General features: G+C 36.0%; 1 protein-coding gene across 2 annotated transcripts in view; it reads right to left on the bottom strand.

Moving 5' to 3' along the window:
- Positions 1 to 18,683, bottom strand: part of DTD1 (D-aminoacyl-tRNA deacylase 1) — a 239,203-nt gene that overhangs the window by 32,396 nt on the left and 188,124 nt on the right. For both annotated transcript variants that reach the window (XM_044663427.1, XR_006505441.1), the window contains exon 5: positions 10,713 to 10,886. In XM_044663427.1, the coding sequence (XP_044519362.1) occupies positions 10,734 to 10,886 (153 nt within the window). In that variant the 3' untranslated portion in view covers positions 10,713 to 10,733. The remainder of the gene's footprint in view (positions 1 to 10,712; positions 10,887 to 18,683) is intronic.

Below are 18,683 nucleotides of genomic sequence, written 5' to 3'. Positions count from 1 at the left end.
AAAATGACCTGGCTGGTTGCACAGGAAACAACGAGGTGGGTTGGATCTTTGCTACCTGGGTGTGTACTCAGTTCTGGGTTTATAAGACCTGAGTACTGCCACAGCTTTTACTTCATTTCACTTTCCCTCAATTTAGTGTTTGCTTCTTTCAATTGCTTCCTCAAATTCTCAACCAGGTCATTCCTGTCTTCATCTCTTTTGCCCTTATCTGCATTGAAGATATAGCATGCATTCCTTTTCAGTTCCTCTAAACCCATGCTTTCCCAGGTAAGGCAATTTGTCCTGAAATAATTTCTCACTGCACTACAGCTATTCTTCACAAACTGCCTCCTAATATGTGCAATATCCTGTTCTGTTAAATTGTCCATGCGAAGCAAATGTTCTCTAGTCTCGAGCAATCTAGCCAGGAAAGTTGTGGGGTTTTCCCCTACTTCCTGTTTGATGTTTTCAAGGTGTCAGGTTTCTTTGCATGTGCCTTCATAGCATCAATCATGGATTCTCTAGCCTAGTTTAAAAATCTATAATTTTCCACAGAATTTAATTCAAAGTCTCCAGTTTGTGTATGGCATGATGTTAAATCCAGGTTCCAGATTATTTCATCAATGAACTTGTCTTTCCCTCTTATAAACAAATTCTTGTAACAAAATCTCACAATCTTCAAAATCAGGATCAAAGAGTTTCACTGCTCTTTTAAACTCCTTGATAGCTTTATGCAGTTCTTCATAAAATTTTGGTATGTGTTTTCTGATAAAATCCAAATCAACAGATGTGAATTGTTTATATGTCCTTTCATGGACAATCCCAACATCTGGCTGCACATAAGCTAAATCTCTCAAGGGATATAGTGTGGCAATAGCTGAATCTAAAGCCTTATCTTCTAACTCAAGCTTTGCTGCTATAGGGTTTGTGTCATTTCCCTGCTTGGTTAGTTTCTCTTTGCCTATCTCAATTCCCTTTCTTGCTTCTTTATAATACTGCTCCATTTGATCTAGTGTCACTTTTATTGTCATCGCCATTTGTCTTAATTCAGTGTCTGCCAAGCTTAAGCAACCACTATTCCTGATCTTGAAGTGTATATATACTGCAATTGCTAATCTGCAGCATTTGGAACCCAAGCCAATTAGAAACAGTATTATTAGGGCATATGAGAGAATCTGGCGTAATGTGAAATCCAAAACAGGCCTTACTGAGTGAGTTCCAAAATTTCATAATATTACTCTGATATTTCAACCAATAAAAAACAATAGAGTATGGTAAGATATAGATATAGTGTGTCCATTACTGCTATCATTGTTATTATGAACCTCTTTGCTTATGGTGATAATAGCAAAGTTTGTTTTTATGTACTGCCCCTTTAAATTTCAAAGTACAGCCTATAGAGAAAAAAAACCTCAGGCTTGAGTGGCTGGATGATTGACAGGCAGCTTGTTGCTAAGTAGAACTTTGCTGAATGTTCTAAAGCTCCTCAGCAAAGATTCTAAAAAAAATGGCTGCCCAACTGCCTCTCTGAGACCTACAGTTACACAGGCCTCTGAGTGTCCCGCAGGCCAAAACCTATCAGTAGGCCCAAAATTGACTTTTTGGCCCAGAAAAGTCCCAGCTTTTGTAGACTCTTCCCTTTACTGGCTCTGCCAACTGAAATATGTGGATGATCTGACTTACAATTGTTGTTGATGTGAAACAGTAAGAGTGAGGGTATCCCACAGTGAGGACAGGCCACCTCAGGCTCAGTGCACTTTACCGACTCTCAGGCAGGTTAAAAAAACAAGTCAAGGTTTTATTTCCAAACAAAGTCACTTGGAAGGGAGGATTGGGGATAGGCTGCCTTAATCGAAAGTTTCTAGCTATGCCAGCCCCCTTTTTCTATGGGCCCTGCAAAGGGCCATCTTCTGATCTTCTTGCTACCTCACTACACTGATATGTCTATAAATCCTGTCTAACTATCTAACTGAGCTGCTAATCCTCCCAGTTATTGGATTGATTAGAATAATAGTCTCTCAGCATTGTCAGGCTGATCCCTTTATCTCAGGGATCAAACCCTCTTTGGGCTAGGCCCAAGATGGCTTCAGGCCTATCTCACAGACAGTTGATGGCTGGCAGATAGATATTCTCTATTCAGTAGTTGGGAACACTTTCTCTAGATCCTGGAACACAGGTAGATAAAAGGATGAAGGCTGGGTCTTAGCAGGATCACAGGAATCTGAAGGTTTAGCTTCACAGGGAAAAGGTTCAAACTCCTTCCTCGGCTTGAAGAGATCCCAAGTGGGAGGAAGTTCTCAGCTTTAGGCTTTTCCCTTAACAGGAAATCCAAAGAGCCCTCAGCAGTTCTCTGTGTCCTTTCTTATAATGTCCCCTCATTCTTAGAACATGGCCTCTGGTTCCAGGACATATATGGCAGATCCAGCCCCTACTCTCTGTGCAAACCCTCTTACCTGTTTGTACCTCTTTCCTTATAATAAGTGCCATACCAAACTCCCAAAAAAAATATTTTAAGCAACTAGAAAAAAATAATAAAATTTATCTGGAAGAACAAAAGATCAAGAATATCAAGGGAATTTAAGGAAAAATATGAAGGACAGTGGCCTAGCAATACCAGATCTCAAACTGTACTATAAAGCAGTAAAAATCAAATCTATTTCTGGCTGGATCAATGAAAGAGATTAGAGGTAAATAACCTTAGCAATCTAGTATTTGACAAACCCAAAGATCCCAGTTTGGGGATAAGAACTCACTGTCTGACAAAAACTGCTAGGAAAACTGGGAAACAGAATGGCAGAAACTAGGTATAGACCAATATCTCACATCTTATACCAAGATATGGTCAAAATAGGTATATGATATAGACATAATGTAAATAAGTAACATAACGTAAATAAGTAAAGGGAACATGAAATAATTTACCTGTCAGATCTATGGAGAAGGAAAGAATATATTGCTTCCTATCCACCTTCTGGGAGATGGAATCGTTAAAGCTTTTGAGACAAGAAAGTATCCCCTTTTTGGCTACTAAGTAGGAAGAACTAAAGAAACAGCAGGCCTTTACAAAAAGGAATGATTCCACTTCAGGCCTCTCTCCTGTCCTCTAACCCTCCAGGGAGCATTATATAACTCCAAGACTTTTAGTATAGGGTGGTAAAAGCCTGGTTCTGCTACATCTAGGCTCCACGGCAACCACTGCCATGTACAATTCTAGGAAATATCAAGAGGAGTACCTCCTCTTCTCTGCTGAATGAGAAGCAATTGTCCTATAGGAGGCAATCTAACTCTCTAAATTGCTAGATAAAAACTGAAAGAAAATAAAAGAGATCTACAGATTGTTGCCTTAAGCAAAAAGCTGAGTATCAATTACTGCCTAAGAATAAAATTAATTTCTTGACAAAATACATCATGGATTCTCTTAATAACCATAAGTAAATCTGAGCTAAATAAACCAAATATGTTCATCTTTATATATCTCCCTATTTACTCACTTCTCACTTCACAGAAAGATGGATTTGAAGATATTATATATAAACTATTACTACTTCCAGAAGTACAAAGGTCTTCTCAAAGTCAGAAAATTCTTTTTTTCTATACTATGTAAAAAATCTTTGGGTCATCCTACCACAATGGTATAATAAATGAAACTACATTTGCTCAATAATTTTTTATGATATAGAAGACAGGCTCTATACTAAGAACCAAGTCAGGTTCTATACTAAGGCAACACAAGATTCTGCTACATTCCCTGTAATTTAGATGGGGAAAAATTAGGGTCATTTCAAGGATATGCATTTATTATTTTTTAAATGAATTTTTTGCACTACTGAGATAGCTGATACAAAATATGGACAAAATATGGTTTAAGCATGAAGTCTGGCACAAGTCAGTAAAATACAGAAATGGAATGAGAGATCATCACTTACACAGACAGCTGATCAGTGCAACATTCTTTACAGAAGGTTGAATAAAAGAAGTCTTCCTAAATGTGTTCTGGCTCATTTTAAGGGCACCAAGTCTGCCCAAGATACTTCTTGCTCTTCACACAACAGTTAAATTGATAAAAAATAAACAAAAGGTAAACATGTTCCAAAACCACTGGTTTCAAGTGTACTGACATATGATAACTGAAGTGTTAATGTGCTGGTTTGGTGTGCACTACACTCACAAAATAATGGCAACTGAATAAATAATTAAATTGAGAGGTATGCATTCTCACTGTTGCTGGACAATTTTAGTTAGTATCATTAGAACCAGGAAAAGAAAACTTAATGCAAGGAAAATGAAGCTATTTATCATTAATAAATAAGAAAACACATCTGATGACTACACTTCTTGGGCCTACTTGAACTGAGGGGTGGAAGTGGAATTGGGGAGGGGGGGTACTTGTCATATTTCATTTTTAAAGAGAAAAATCTTATTGTGAGAAGTGACTCAAAAGTCTTTTCTCCAAGAAGAAAATTGTGAAAATAATTTGTCCTTGAAGATAACAAAAAATATTGATCTCCACTGGAAAGGAATGGGAGTCCTTTTTAAAGAATGAAAGAGAAAAAAAAAACTAACTTGATTTTTCCCATTTGACAAAATAAGTAGTTACGTTTGTTGTGTGACATGTATAAAAATTTGCAATCCTCAGAATGTCAGTTGAACCAGACAGGATTTTATATTTTTTTAAAAAATGTCTATCTACCATATGTCAAAAATCACACAAGAAATTTTAAAGAACTAATTTGGTTTATGACCTTCTCCTAATATCAAACAAAGCAAATTTAAAAATTTAACAAAAAAGGAGAGAGTATCAAAAAAGATGTGCTCACCAAAAGTATCAGCTGGCATCATGCCCAGTGTAAAGAATAAATCTAAGAGGGATTCTTCATGAATGGTAAGAGCCCCGAGAAGACCTTGTTTATAGTTTATATGGCACATCTTGTTAATGGCAACAAGGTTCAGAAAATTATAAGAGTCTCCTGAGTGAACTGTTAGGCTATATTCACTTAAGAACCTACAGTCCAACTATTCATACAGGAAAAACCAAGTGCTTTGCCTCTCACTACCCAGTTCAAGCCAAAATAGAGAAGGGCCCTATGTCCAAGAGTGGCACTCTGGAGTGAGGAATAGTCTCTTGCCCTGGGCTGTGAACAAGTCAAAAAGGAAGTTCAAAAGCAAGTAAGTAGGGGTAGGTGGGTAGCTCAGTGGAGTGAGAGTCAGGCCTAGAGACAGAAGGTCCTAGGTTTAAATCTGGCCTCAGACACTTCCCAACTGTGTGACCCTGGGCAAGTCACTTGACCCCCATTGCCCACCCTTACCACTCTTCCACCTATGAGCCAATACATAGAAGTTAAGGGTTTAAAAAAAAAAAAAAAGCAAGTAAGCATTAGCAGTGTAATTCACACCTTTAGAGCACAGCATAATCTGTTTCAGTTCCTAGCCCAATCTAAATTCTGTAGAGGAATACTCAGGGCAGGAAACCAAGACCAAAGAGAAGCCTGTAATTCTGTCACTGTAAATCAGCAAAGCTTCCCAGGTGGCTGATAGTGAGTGAGGCCAGTCACAGTCTGCTGTTGCTCACACCCAAACCCAGGTCAGGAGCTTACAGAACTCTGATAAAGGAAGCACAATAAGACTTTACCCTAAAATCACATCATGTTGTATGCACTGAAAGTTTACAGTTTTATAGCCTGAGCTGTCCCTGAAAGCTTAAGGGGAAATTAGGTGGCACAGTAGATAGAACACCAAGCCTGGAATTGTGAGGACCTGGGGTCAAATTTGGCCTCAGATACTTCCTAGCTGTGTGACTCTGGGCAAGTCACTTAACCCCAATTGCCTAGTCCTTGCCCCTTTTCTATCTTGGAACTGATACTAAGACAGAATATAAGGGTTTTAAAACAAAACAAGACAAAGCGATTGATACCCTAAGAAAGGACCGGGACAAAGACAGGCCCAGACTTTTCCCTCCAGAATTGTACAAAACTTGGCCCCTAATGTCAAGACAAAAATCAAGAAGAGGGTTGGAAGAATGAGCAAACAAATAAAATAATCCTACCATAAAAGTTATTAGGTGGCAGGGACTTTCAAGACACAAACCCAGAAAAAAATGACTTCAAAATATCTACAAGCAAAACCTCACAGACAGCTTGGGCACAAATCAAACCAGAATGCTTGGAAGAGATGAAGCAAGACCTTAAAAAAATAAAGTTAAAAATATCTTTTATCAATTAAATAAGACCTCTACAGGGGAAAAAATTGAAAAATAAATGAGAACCACATATGAAAGAAATGGAAAAGGAATTAACAATTTGGAAAGGGAATAAGCATTTATTCAGCACCTACTATGTGCCAGGTAGGCACTATGCAAATGCTTTGCAAATATTATCTTATTTGTTCCTCACAATAATTTTGGAGATAGATGTTGCTATTATCCCCATTTTACAGATGAGGGAACTGAGGTAAACGAAGGTTAAGTTACTTGCCCAGGATAATTGTCTGAGGCTGGATATATCCACTAGCTGCTTCACACAGGAAAAAACCTTACCCAAGCAATAAACTCCCTGAAAAGCAAAACTGATTAAGCAGAAATCAATGACTCCATAAGGCATCGAGAAACATTAAAACAAAGTCCAAAGTCTGAAAAAATAGAAGATAATAGAAAATAATTCATAAGGAAAATGACTGACCTAGAAATCAGATGTAGGAGAGATAGTTTAAGAATCAACAAAGTAAAGATACTAATTGAGATAATAGCTCTAGCAAGGGTAGACTACAAAACTCAAAAAAATCAACAGTATTTCTATATAAAATAATAAAACACAAGAAGCAATGATAGAAAGGAAAATTATACTTCAAATAACTAAATGCATAAAATATCTGGATCTCAACCTTTCAAAGCATCTAAAAGGTATATATAGTTTCAATTACAAAGTGATCCTTAAAGAAATAAAGGACAATTTTAAGTAGCTGGAGAAATATTCAGTCCTTATGCCTAGGCCATTCCAATATAATAAAAGACAGTACTAATAAAATTAATTATGCATTTTCTCCCAATAGAATGTAAGATCTTTGGCATTAAGGATTATGTTGACTGTTTTGGTTTTTGTCTTTGTATACACAGCACCTAATACTGTGCCTTGCACAGCATATGTTGCTTAACAAACATTTGTTGAATGTTGATGTTATGATAACTGCATCAAGCCTAGAGGTTCTTCTGAATGTACTTGGAAAATGACATACTGTTTTCAATGATCCCAAACAAATAGCTTATTTCAGACCTCTTTGTTTTCAACAAATCAGTTTTCCTTCTAATTTTATAAAATGTGAATCATGGAACACTATGATCTCAAAAGAATCAAAACTGAGAATGAGGTAAAGGTAAAATAGGAACCAATAATGATTGCAATGTTAATTTACACATAAAACATGACATAAAAGGTCAGAAAAAGAGCTGGCGATATTGTGAGGGCAAGGAATATTGACAGACACTCAAAATGGTACACACGAATTTTTTTTTATACCCAGAGGATGGTCTCTAGTACATTAAAGTATATCCTAATGAAGACGTTAGGAAGAGACATGGACAAGAACCTCACAGAATGGAGGAGTTGCAACCTAAACCAAAGTCTCATAAAGCCACTCAAATTCAATCTACTGAATAACCAAAAAGACCTCTGAGATCCTTTCAGACTTTGAGACTATGATACTCCTCTGAAAAGTACTGGTCTAGCTGGTGGGAAGATACAAAATCTATATGATAGATGATTGTTTCCTTTAGGGAGGCTGCAGTCCAGTTGAGATAGTAAGGCATGAAATAAATCTAATTGCCTCACACTGCCTCATTAAGATGATGAGAAGAGAGATAAAGATACATTTTACCTTAAGCCCTCATGTTCAGTTCCTATTAAAAAGAGGTCAACTGCACTCTTGTCATTATTTATCCTACTTCTATATCTGTGAAACAGGAAACTTAGGAAGTCAGACCACTTCAAATGAATCTGCTAAGCAGAGGCTAAGTGAAGGTCGTCAGCTGGTTTAGAAGAGTATCTAAATCTCTTAAGTAGTCTCCCTCATGTGAATAAGAAGCTGACCTAATTAGAATTATTCTGAATTGTGAGCAGCCTGTGTAATTAACATTTTAGCAAGGAAAACTGAGGGCCTTAATCTAGAAGAAAAAGGAGACTCTTCAAAACCTTAAACTTACCAGTACAAAAGCAAAAGAGATTCTGGAAGGGCAATTACCATTGCTGTCTATTTTTTTGAAGTGTGCACCAAATCAGTCATGCCAAAATTCAATGTAAAACATTACAGTTTAATGGAAAATATACACAAATAATTTCCAAATATTCTGCTTCCCTCAGGAAATCATGTTACCTTCTCCTGAGAAATGGCAACTAACTAGCCCAGCTATTTGCTGTCTAAAGGAAAGAAATGGTACATGACTATACATCTGTAGGTAGAAAAGATCTCAGTTACAGTTACATTCTGCAACATGCTAGATACTCCACATTTGTCTGTATATCTGTGTTTTCAAATGTACCATATCTGAATGTTTCCAAACAGCTTATTCCCTCTGACCTTTAAAATAGTTATTCATCTAACATGATTACCTTCCAAATAATTCATTCATTTAACAAGCAAACATACATTAAACACCCATTATCTGGAGGGCACTGTGAGGTATCGAGAATACAAAAATAAACAGTAACTTTTCAAGGCCCTCTGGAAGCTCACCACTGAACAATGATAAAAGTATGCTAAACCCACTGTATAGGCTTAAAAACTGAGATGAAGTTTAAAAACAGAAGACAAAACAACATATTTTAATCTGATATTTTTTAAAGCCATTTTAATGCTTCATGATATCCAGTCATGGAGTTAAAACCTTAAATCTTACTAGGAGTATTTTAAAATACTTTTAACCACCACCATGAATATAGAACCTTTTGGTTTGTGACCCTAAGCAAGCTACTTAAACCTGTTTGCTCCAGTTTCTTCATCTGTAAAATGAGCTAGAGAAGGAAATGGCAAAGCATTTCTGTATCTCTGACCCCGCCCCTTCAAAAAAATACCTAAATGGAGTCACAAAGAATTAGACACAGCTGAACAAGAACAAAAAAATCAACAAGTAGTTATCCAGATTCTGCCTGAAGGCTTCCAAAGAGAGAAACCCTTTCCTTCCATTTCATTTTTGAACAATTCAAATATTATGGAGCTTTTCTTGATTTCAGTACTAATTTTCCTCGGCAATTTCTCTGCAAAACTTTTGGTCTATCTTTTTCTCACATGATAACCTTACAAATATTTGAATACAGATATCATGTTCCTCCCCGTCTTCTCTCCAGGTTAAACATCTCTAGTATTTTTAACTAATCTTTATGTGACATGGTCTCTTATCCTCTTGTCCCTTCCTAGACCATAAAAGTCCTTTCTAAACTATAGCACCCACAACTGAACACAATACCACAGATGTTTCCTAACCAGACCTTACTCTTAAAAACTATACTTCTAATGTAGCCCAAGATCAACATAGCAATTTTGACTTCCATGTCACATTGCAGTTACACATGAAGCTTATAATACATCAACTCCTATATATTTTATTCCAAGAAACTACTGATTAACCAAGCTATTCTTATCTTGTTTTGGGGTTAAAAAACAATTTCTCAAGTGTAAGATTTTATATTTAATCCTAGTGAATTTCAACTAAGATTTAATCAAGAGAAGGAATAACTGAAAGCTGGCTTTGGAGAGGAAAACTAGGAAGCCATGGGTTTACATTCTGACACATACTAATTATGTGACCCTGGAAAGTGGGTTCAAGTTCTGAGACATGCCAGCTGTGTGACCCTGGCTAGATCACTTAACGTATCCATATTCTAGTCTACCATATCAATTAGAAATAGATCCCTACATGGCACATACTGACTTAGAAAATATAAATTAACATTATCTATATTGTACTATATTTATATGTATTTTGTTAAACATTTCCCAATTACATTTATTTGGTTCCCAGCAACCAGTTATCCTGGCAAGTCCTTAATTTGACACCTATGCCCTAATCAACTCTTTAAGCCTCATGTGGCAGAAAAGCTGATCTGCAACTGAATTTTTTTTAAATTTCCTTACCTGGGAGTTTCTTGTATTAATCAAATAAGAGGACCTGCCCCTCTTACACCTTAAGAACCAGTCATTGCTCTAGTCTATAAAGATCTTTAGGGAGGTTAGTTGTCATCCAGTGAATTAGCTCTCCCTCCATACTTTGTGCTAAATGAAATAAACATGCCATCTATGCCTTCAAACAGTATAGGACCAAGCACCAATCCCTGAGCAAAGGTAGTTGTGCTGATGAGAGAGAATGGCTCATATAGTTTCCTTTTTTCTAACATGGTCAACTCCATATTGGAAAATGTCCTCCCTTCAATCCAAAGTTCAGAGACATATCCTCCTCTATCATCTAAACTTTTCCAACCTTATCTTTACTGTTCAGCTACTCAAGTAGATAGTCCTACGGGTGGAAATACAGAAAAGCCAAAGCTAATAGAAAAGAGTGGTTTCCCAAGGACATATTTCAGCCTTGAAGATCTGAAAAGGGGAGCTACTTTCTGTATCATCTTGCAACACATTTGTCTGTGACTTCTGTGTTCCTTTAATAAACTTCTACTGGTCTTCCACAAGCAAGAAGTGGTCTTTTTAAAAGAATGACATATTCCTATAGAATGTGAGAAACAGGGGATATATACCTGAAATTGGTATTTTCTTCATCATGGTTCTCTTTCAGAGGATACATCACCCTCTGCCCCACTGCTAGCACTGGGATCATCCTTGCGAGAGACATTTCTTTCTTTACTTGACTCAGAAGGTCCTTTTGCTCTGGTCTTTTCTTTTCTCTGTTGCTGTTTTTCAAGCTTTGAAAGCTGGAGGAAATAAAAGGAAAATATATTTGTATACATTATGTATATGCAACATATGTATATGTCTTCATGAACACAACATATGGACTAAGTAATAACCTAGTATCTCAACAGGAGTTTAGTTATACCAAAATAATATTAATCATGCACCTGATTCACTTAAATAACTCAGCCATAGAATCACAGAATTTCAGAGTTCAAAAGATTCTGAGAGGTCAACTTGTCCAATCCAGATCTGCTCTGCTCATAACATCACATCCACCTGCTTCTCTGTTAGTAATTTCAAATCAATAATTAAGAAACACTAATTAAACACTAGTTCAGTTTTGAGGGAATATTATAAAATTATCTTCCCTGGATGTTGAAAGCTATCCAACAGCTCCAGGAATCTGATAAGGGACAGCTTAGGTGAGAAAGAAGGAAGTGGGAGACTGGCTGTCTGTCAGCTCATGGCTGCTCCTCTGCCTTTTCCATTCCTCAGGAATGAATGAGAAAGAGAGAGATTTATTTTCTCAAAAATTCCATTGTGATCACAGACAAATAAAACCATAAAACTTAAATTACAAACAGATCAGAGACATAAACACATATAGGTACACAGACTAATCAAAGACACATTTCCCGGGCATTTCATGCATACTCTAAATATAAGACATCCTATCAAAAGATCAATAAGTCATATCTTACAAAGTTAAAGAAATCTGGAGAAAAAAGAAAGTTTATTAGTTAGAAAAACAGTTAATTCTAGCAAGGAACTGGCTAATCTATGATAAATTTTTGGATTAAATTTAGTTGTTGGTGGGGCCTGTGGCTGGCCTCCTTTCCAACTTCCCCAAAATCTCTTATCAGGTAATCTGTAACCTTTTTGATGGAATTTGGAATTACAATTTTTCTTCCAATAGTAACCTTTATCACATCTGAGACACAAAGTGTTAGGGGCATTGAAACAAGAGTTTTGTACAGCTGTTGAACCCTTAATCATTCAGAATATGTTATTCCTTTTAGGGCTGCCGCAATGGCTATACCCTGCATATAGGCTGGGGAAAAATCCTCACAAGTTTTCACAGTCACTAATGGTCCCAGATTTTTTAACATTTTGAAGCATGCTCTGACACACCTTGTTAGCATTGTCATAAGCAAGCTTTCTGATGATTATCTCTGCTGCCTCCTCATGAGTTATGGATCTCTTAACTTGCTGATTTAATCTATCCAGAAAATCTGTCTATCTTTTCTCTGAGCCCTATTTAATCTCGGCCAATTCAGCAGCTATAGCCCTTTGGATGCTGGAATCCTTTTCTAAGCAGTCAATGCACAATTCGTACATTGAATTAAAGCTTGTTTAGGCAAATTAATCTGATCAGCATGTAATTCCCATTCATCTTCTTCAAGTAACATTTCTTTGGTAACTCTGACACCCTGTTTCTTATTAATGGCAGCTTTCTGTTTTGCTAATTCATCAAATTCTGCTTTCGAAAAAAGGTAGTCCCCACCAGAAAGGGAACATTTTGTGGTTTGAATCCAATCATAGGGAGTGATCCAGTTCTCCCCTCAAGTCTCCATCAAAGCTAAAGTGTATGGAGAAGCAGGACTTTTAACACCTTCTAGGAAAGAGGCTCCCATGTGGGAGCTACTTCTTCTTCATCATCTAATTCATCTTAACAAAAAAAAGGGAAGTGTGTAAAAAAGAACAGTTATGGAAAACAAATGAATTTAATTTTTAATATTATGAATTTAAGATGCTGAGAAATATCTGGGACTAAAATTCTGTTAAATATTAGGACTGGATATTGAGTTGTGAGAGTATATAAAGAGAAAGGGACCCTACTGGACACATAAAGAAAAAAATTCAAAAGACAGACAATGATCTAGCAAAGAAGAATGAAAAGTCAGTGAGGTCAGAGGAGAATCATAAGAGAACACTGAGATGGAAGTCAAAGTACAGAGCATTCAAGAGAATCCAGTGCCAAAAAATTCCAAGAGATAAAAAGAATAGTCCATTGCATTCAATGGTAAAAGATTGTTGAAAAACTAAGGAAACCAATTTCCTTCAAGGGACAGGATCAAAAGCCAAATTTCAAGTGGCTAAGAAGTTGAGGTTTTTTTTGGTGTGTGTGTGTTTTTTTTAAATAATTAAAATGGTTACCCTTCATCTTAGAATCAATACTGTGTTTTTGGTTCCAAGGCAGAAGAATGGTAAGGGACAGGCAATGGAGATTCAGTGATTTGCCCAGGGTCACAGATAGGAAGTGTCTGAGGAAAGAATTGAGCCTAAGACCTCCCATCTCCAGACCTAACTCTCAATCCACTAAGCTACCAAACTGCTCCGGTGGCTAAGATGTTAATGGGGAAAAGTAATAAGTGACAGTAAGAATAGGAGAAGCATAAATAGGAGCAGTAGTGGTAAGAGTAATAATATCTCACATTTATATAACTTCTTAAGGTTTTACAGTTAGTACCTCATTGGATCCTCACAAAATTCCTGTGAAGTAAAGTATCATTATTATCTCCCATTTACAGATGATAAAAACTGAGGCTGAGAAAGCAAGTGACTTGCCCAGGGGCATAATGCTACAAAGTAACTGTGACAAAATTCAAACCTAGGTTTTCCTGACCCCAAGTCCCTTCGTGACTCTATCCATTATGTTATATGCTACACTGTCTTTCAAGTAAATGAGTGAAAATTACAAAAGTCAATGATTTTTTGTAGTTGTTTGGCTAGGAAATGAAAAAGAGACATAAAAGCTAGAAGAGAGAGACATAAGAGCTAGAAGGGATATCAAAACTAATTAAAGAGTTTTTGTTTTTTGTTTTAAAAGACTAAGGCAGACCTAAGCAATTAAAAGGTAATAGGAAGGAGTCAAGAAGTAAGGAAAAATTCTAGATAACAGAAAGATAAAAAAAGGAATTATTAAAGAGGCAAACTCCTGAATGAGTTTACTTCTTTGTCAGAGATTAAAGCCAACAAAAGAGAATGAGGACAACATGGAAGGGGTTTATGGTATGCAGTCATGGACAAAAGGAAGCTCACAAGAGATGGTATCTATTTTCTCAGTAAAGTAGAAACAAGCTTTTCTGCTAAAAAGGGAGGCAGGAGAGGGTGATATGCAGGGTTTGAGAAGTTTTATAACAGCTGCTATGGAGAATGTACTAGAAATCAGTTTAAAATATATATATATATATATATTACGCCATATTGTAAGCAAAGGCCTATTTGAGACTGGATAACAAAGTTGTAGGAGGTTGTATGACTTTGGCATGAGCATTCTGCACTACATGAGTAAGAATAAAGAATGCAGATGGGAAATTAGGGTACACATAGAGTGGAAATTTGACAAATCATGAGCAAGGGAGTATAAGGTTCAAAAGTACATAATATTATAAGTTAAATGCCTTAACAACAATGTTATAAACACATCAAAATATCTCTCATCCTTTTAAAAAAAAACAACTTTAAAGCTTCAATCCCCTTTTCCTCTCTTCCTTTTTACAACCAGTGTGTCTACAAACTTTAAAGTTAAATAAAATACCAGTTATTCCCTTATATATTCATAACACTATTTTTTATTATTATTTGGGCCAGTTACATTTTCTAACCTGATCATGAAACTCTATGACAGAAGAATGATGTTTTTCCTAAGTTTTATGGTTCCCCTAGTACGTAACATGGAATCCTACACACTGGATTTGCTTAACAAATGTCTCAAATAATAGAACTAAATGTTCTGAGATAAGTATAAACACCTTACAACCTAGTATCTTGACACTCACTAATTTACATCTTTCAATTATTCCTTTTGATCAATTTTGCAATTCACTAATCAGAATAACATAAGATGGAAAGAAGGAAAATTTATTCTTAGAAGTCTGATAGTCACCCTTGATTAGAGAAATGCAAATTAAAACAACTCTAAGGTACCATCTCACACCTCTCAGATTGGCCACTATGACAATAAAGTGATAAATGTTGGAAGGGAGGTGGCAAAATTGGGAAATTAATGCATTATGGAGTTGTGAACTGATCCAACCATTCTGGAGGGCAAAACTGTGTATACCCTTTGATCCAGTAATACCACCACTAGGTCCTTATCCCAAAGAGATGGGAAAAAAAAGGTAGGGGGGGAAACCTACTTGTTCAAAAATATTTATAGCAGCTCTTTTTGTGATGGCAAAGAATTGGAAATCAAGGGGATGTCCATCAATCGGGGAACAGCTAAACAAATTGTGTTATTTGATGGTGATGGAATATTATTGTGCTGGAAGAAATGATGAACAGAATGACTTCAGAAAGACCTACATGAACTAATGCAGAGTGAAATAAGCAGAACCAGAACACTGTTTAACTGTGAAAGACTTAGCCAATCTCACAATATAATGATCTAGGACAATCTGAAGCACTTATGATAAAGAATGCTATCCACTTTGAGAGAAAGCACTGGAGTCAGAATACAAATCAAATCATACTATTTTGTACATTAGTTGATTTGTATTTTGATTTGAGGTTTTATTTTTACATGAATATTCTCTTACAACAATGACCAATATGGAAGTATGTTTTGCCTGATAATACATGTATAATCCGGTCCAAACAGTTTACCATCTGTGAGAAGGGGGGAAGGAAGGGAGAAATTTGGATCTTATAATTTTGGAAAACATATGTTGAAAATTGTTATTACATGTAATTGGGAAAATAAAAAATCTTTGAAAAAAATTTTAAGAAGTCTGATAATATTAAGACAAGTGAAAACTTGAAACAACTGGTAAAAGGAATGTTTTTTACTAATATGGAATTTTTTCATATATCCATACTATTTATGTATGCCATAAAGATTTTGGATAAGTTATATATAGCATATTTAAATAGTTGGGCTTTTAGAATAGAACGTTTTTTGGTCAAGTTTAAGCTTGATGTAACAATTCTGAAATTTAAAAATAAATGAATTTTTATTGTGAAAAACCTGGCAGAATGCTAAAAGTATTACTTCCATCAATGCTACAATGCCGTTCATTATGTTACCTGCAGTATGTTATTTTTAAATTAATTTGATTCAATAAAAACATTGTAAAGCAAAACACACATGGTATCTAATTTTCATATACTACTAATTCTTCCTAGTTTTTGTGAAATTAACAAAAACAAGAAAGAAGGCATTTGTTTCTATCTCAATCCTTTCAGGACAATTTTCTTCTTAAATTTCTTAATGCTTACAAATGCTCTTTTAGGCAAGCAAAAATAAGAAAATGAAGGACATTTTGATATTTTTTTACATCACAAATTTTACTGAACTGAGCTGATACAGCAATGTGAGCACACATTAAAACTACTGCAGCAAAAGTATTTATTGGCTTTATATTTGAAACCACTAACAAACCAGCCATGATATTTTGTAGAACAAGTTCATGCCTGTGAATGGCTGAATTAATAATAGGAAGCTTGTATCTGCATTTGCTTCACTAGTATTTGGTCCTCCTTCCTTTATTCCTTATACTTAAAGGCAAAAAATGTTTGAAATTAAAGCAGTTTAGCCTTTAGTAATTGCTTTTCATTTTATTTACAGTAAACATTTTATTATCTGATATTCTATTACCTAGTATGATCAATAAGCATTTCTGTAAAACCATGAAATAATTATTTAAAGGTATTACAAGATGTCGAAACATCCAGGAAGATCAAGATAACTCTCAGGTCAGTTTTAATACAAAATGAAATTCCAATTTTTTGAAAACTAGCAATTCATATGTGGTATACTCTTTTAAATGGTTTTCTATTAATGAGAATATGAGTAACTAGAATATTCCTTGATCTGACTACAAAATGGCAAACTTTAAGAAGAGGAAGCAATCTCTGAATTGGTCCTGCCCAGGCTTGAACAGAAATCTTCTCCACAACATGCTTGATGAGTAACTACTTATTTAGCCTTTCCTAGAAAGAGTTCAGCACAAGGGGTCCACTCAGGGTCCAGAAAGCCTACTATACTCTTCCTGTCATCAAAAACAAAACAGTGGAACACTCAGGCTATCTACTACTGTATTGTTTTTGACATAGGACCCACCCATTTTTTCTTCCTAGTATGCATTTCTCAGACAACAACTTTTACTCCTCTTCTTTAAAGTTCCTCACTGGTTATATGTTGCATCTGGTGCATACTTCCCACCATGTCTTTTCAGGGGTCTCTGTGAATTTTATTTTCAATTATTTGGAGACAATGGTATTCCATATCTTACTGCCATATAATAGTACCAGCAAAAGAGAAGCTTATTAACATAAAGGGACGTCCAAAATCTCTTCCTCCCATTGGTTCTAATTTATCTTTTTTATATTTCATACCTCTAATCTATCTATAGATTTTCATCAGATTGTACGTGACATACACTCTTCATCTACTTGATCTTGATACGATGAGGCCAAAATCTTCAGAATGAGTATAAATCAGCATTGGTGAATCTTTTAGAGATCACATGTACAAACTGTACCTTCAAGCTGCCTGTGAGTCCCCCTGCATTGCCCCAGGCAGCAAAGGGAGGAAGTACTTGCATTTGGCTGCTAGATAGAGGGGTAGAACATGTGAAAATTGTCCTCTGGCACAGTGGAGAGGGAAGAAAGGAGCATCCCCCTCCAGCATGCCCAGGCACGTGTGCCACGTCTTCACCAACATGGGTATAAGAGGGTCCTGTGTTAGTGGAAATTTGGGGTCCTTGATCTTAATATCAAGATCCATGATATAAACTTCCTAAGGACATTTAGGGAATTTGATAACTACATTTCCCATGATTCAACGGGCTTCCTGAGCTTACATGGTGAAGTAAGACAACATACATAGAAGCTTAAATAGGGAGATTGAGATTGGTACACTCTCTTTCCTGCGGAACAAGCCAGGTGGGCAGAGGTAACGGTGTGGGATTTGAATTAGATCTTAGCAGGCACATGGCCTTCTTAATTACCAATATGCCTTTAAATAAACTATTAATATTTTTAATATATCATCTATATTAATATTTTTCATAACAATCCGCAATGGTCTGAGGCTTGATATAACCACTGTAACATCTTCTAAAAAGAGGATTCTGGAGGCCTTACTCATCTAGTAGGAATCCCCCTTTTCAACTGACTTAATTTATACCACCTCTCTTCTATCACAGTAGAAAACACTTTTGGTGAACATACATCTTATTTTATGCCTTGTCTGATGATGTCATCATTATTGACAGGGTCATTTCTGCTATTATATTTTTAATGTAATACTGAATTATTTTGATGAATAGTGGGGAATTTTTTTTTGGAAATTAGATTTAAAGCAGCTTTTTCCATCTACAAAATCAGGTTTAGAAAAGAGTCTGGGAATAACTCTATTATGTTCTGATAGTATTAAAAGAAGACTAAAAAGGTCAGGGTTAAAAATACACTGGAAGAAAGGTGAGAAAAGTTGGAAAGGGGGAGGAAAATTATTTCCTATGAATGGGAACCACAAACAAAATTCTATTTATACAACAAGGAAAGAGTCAGGGAACAGGAAAAGGGGAGAAGAGTGGGTGACACTTCCACCTCTCTTAAGTTAAATTAGCAAAATGATATGAAAATATACACACACACACACACACACACACACACACACACACACACACACACACAAACAGAAAAGAATTTCATGCAACAGGAAAAGAGGACGGAAGAATGATGAGGGAAAGAGGCAAGGAATAATAGGATTTGTCAAACGAGAAAGGAAGGAAGGAAGGAAGGAAGGAAGGAAGGAAGGAAGGAAGGAAGGAAGGAAGGAAGGAAGGAAGGGAGGGAGGGAGGGAGGG

This window comes from Gracilinanus agilis, chromosome 2, assembly GCF_016433145.1.
Source record: "Gracilinanus agilis isolate LMUSP501 chromosome 2, AgileGrace, whole genome shotgun sequence".
NCBI classification, from domain to species: Eukaryota; Metazoa; Chordata; class Mammalia; order Didelphimorphia; family Didelphidae; genus Gracilinanus; species Gracilinanus agilis.
Note: the sequence above shows the minus strand (reverse complement) of the source record. Positions and strands in the feature narration are given on the sequence as shown.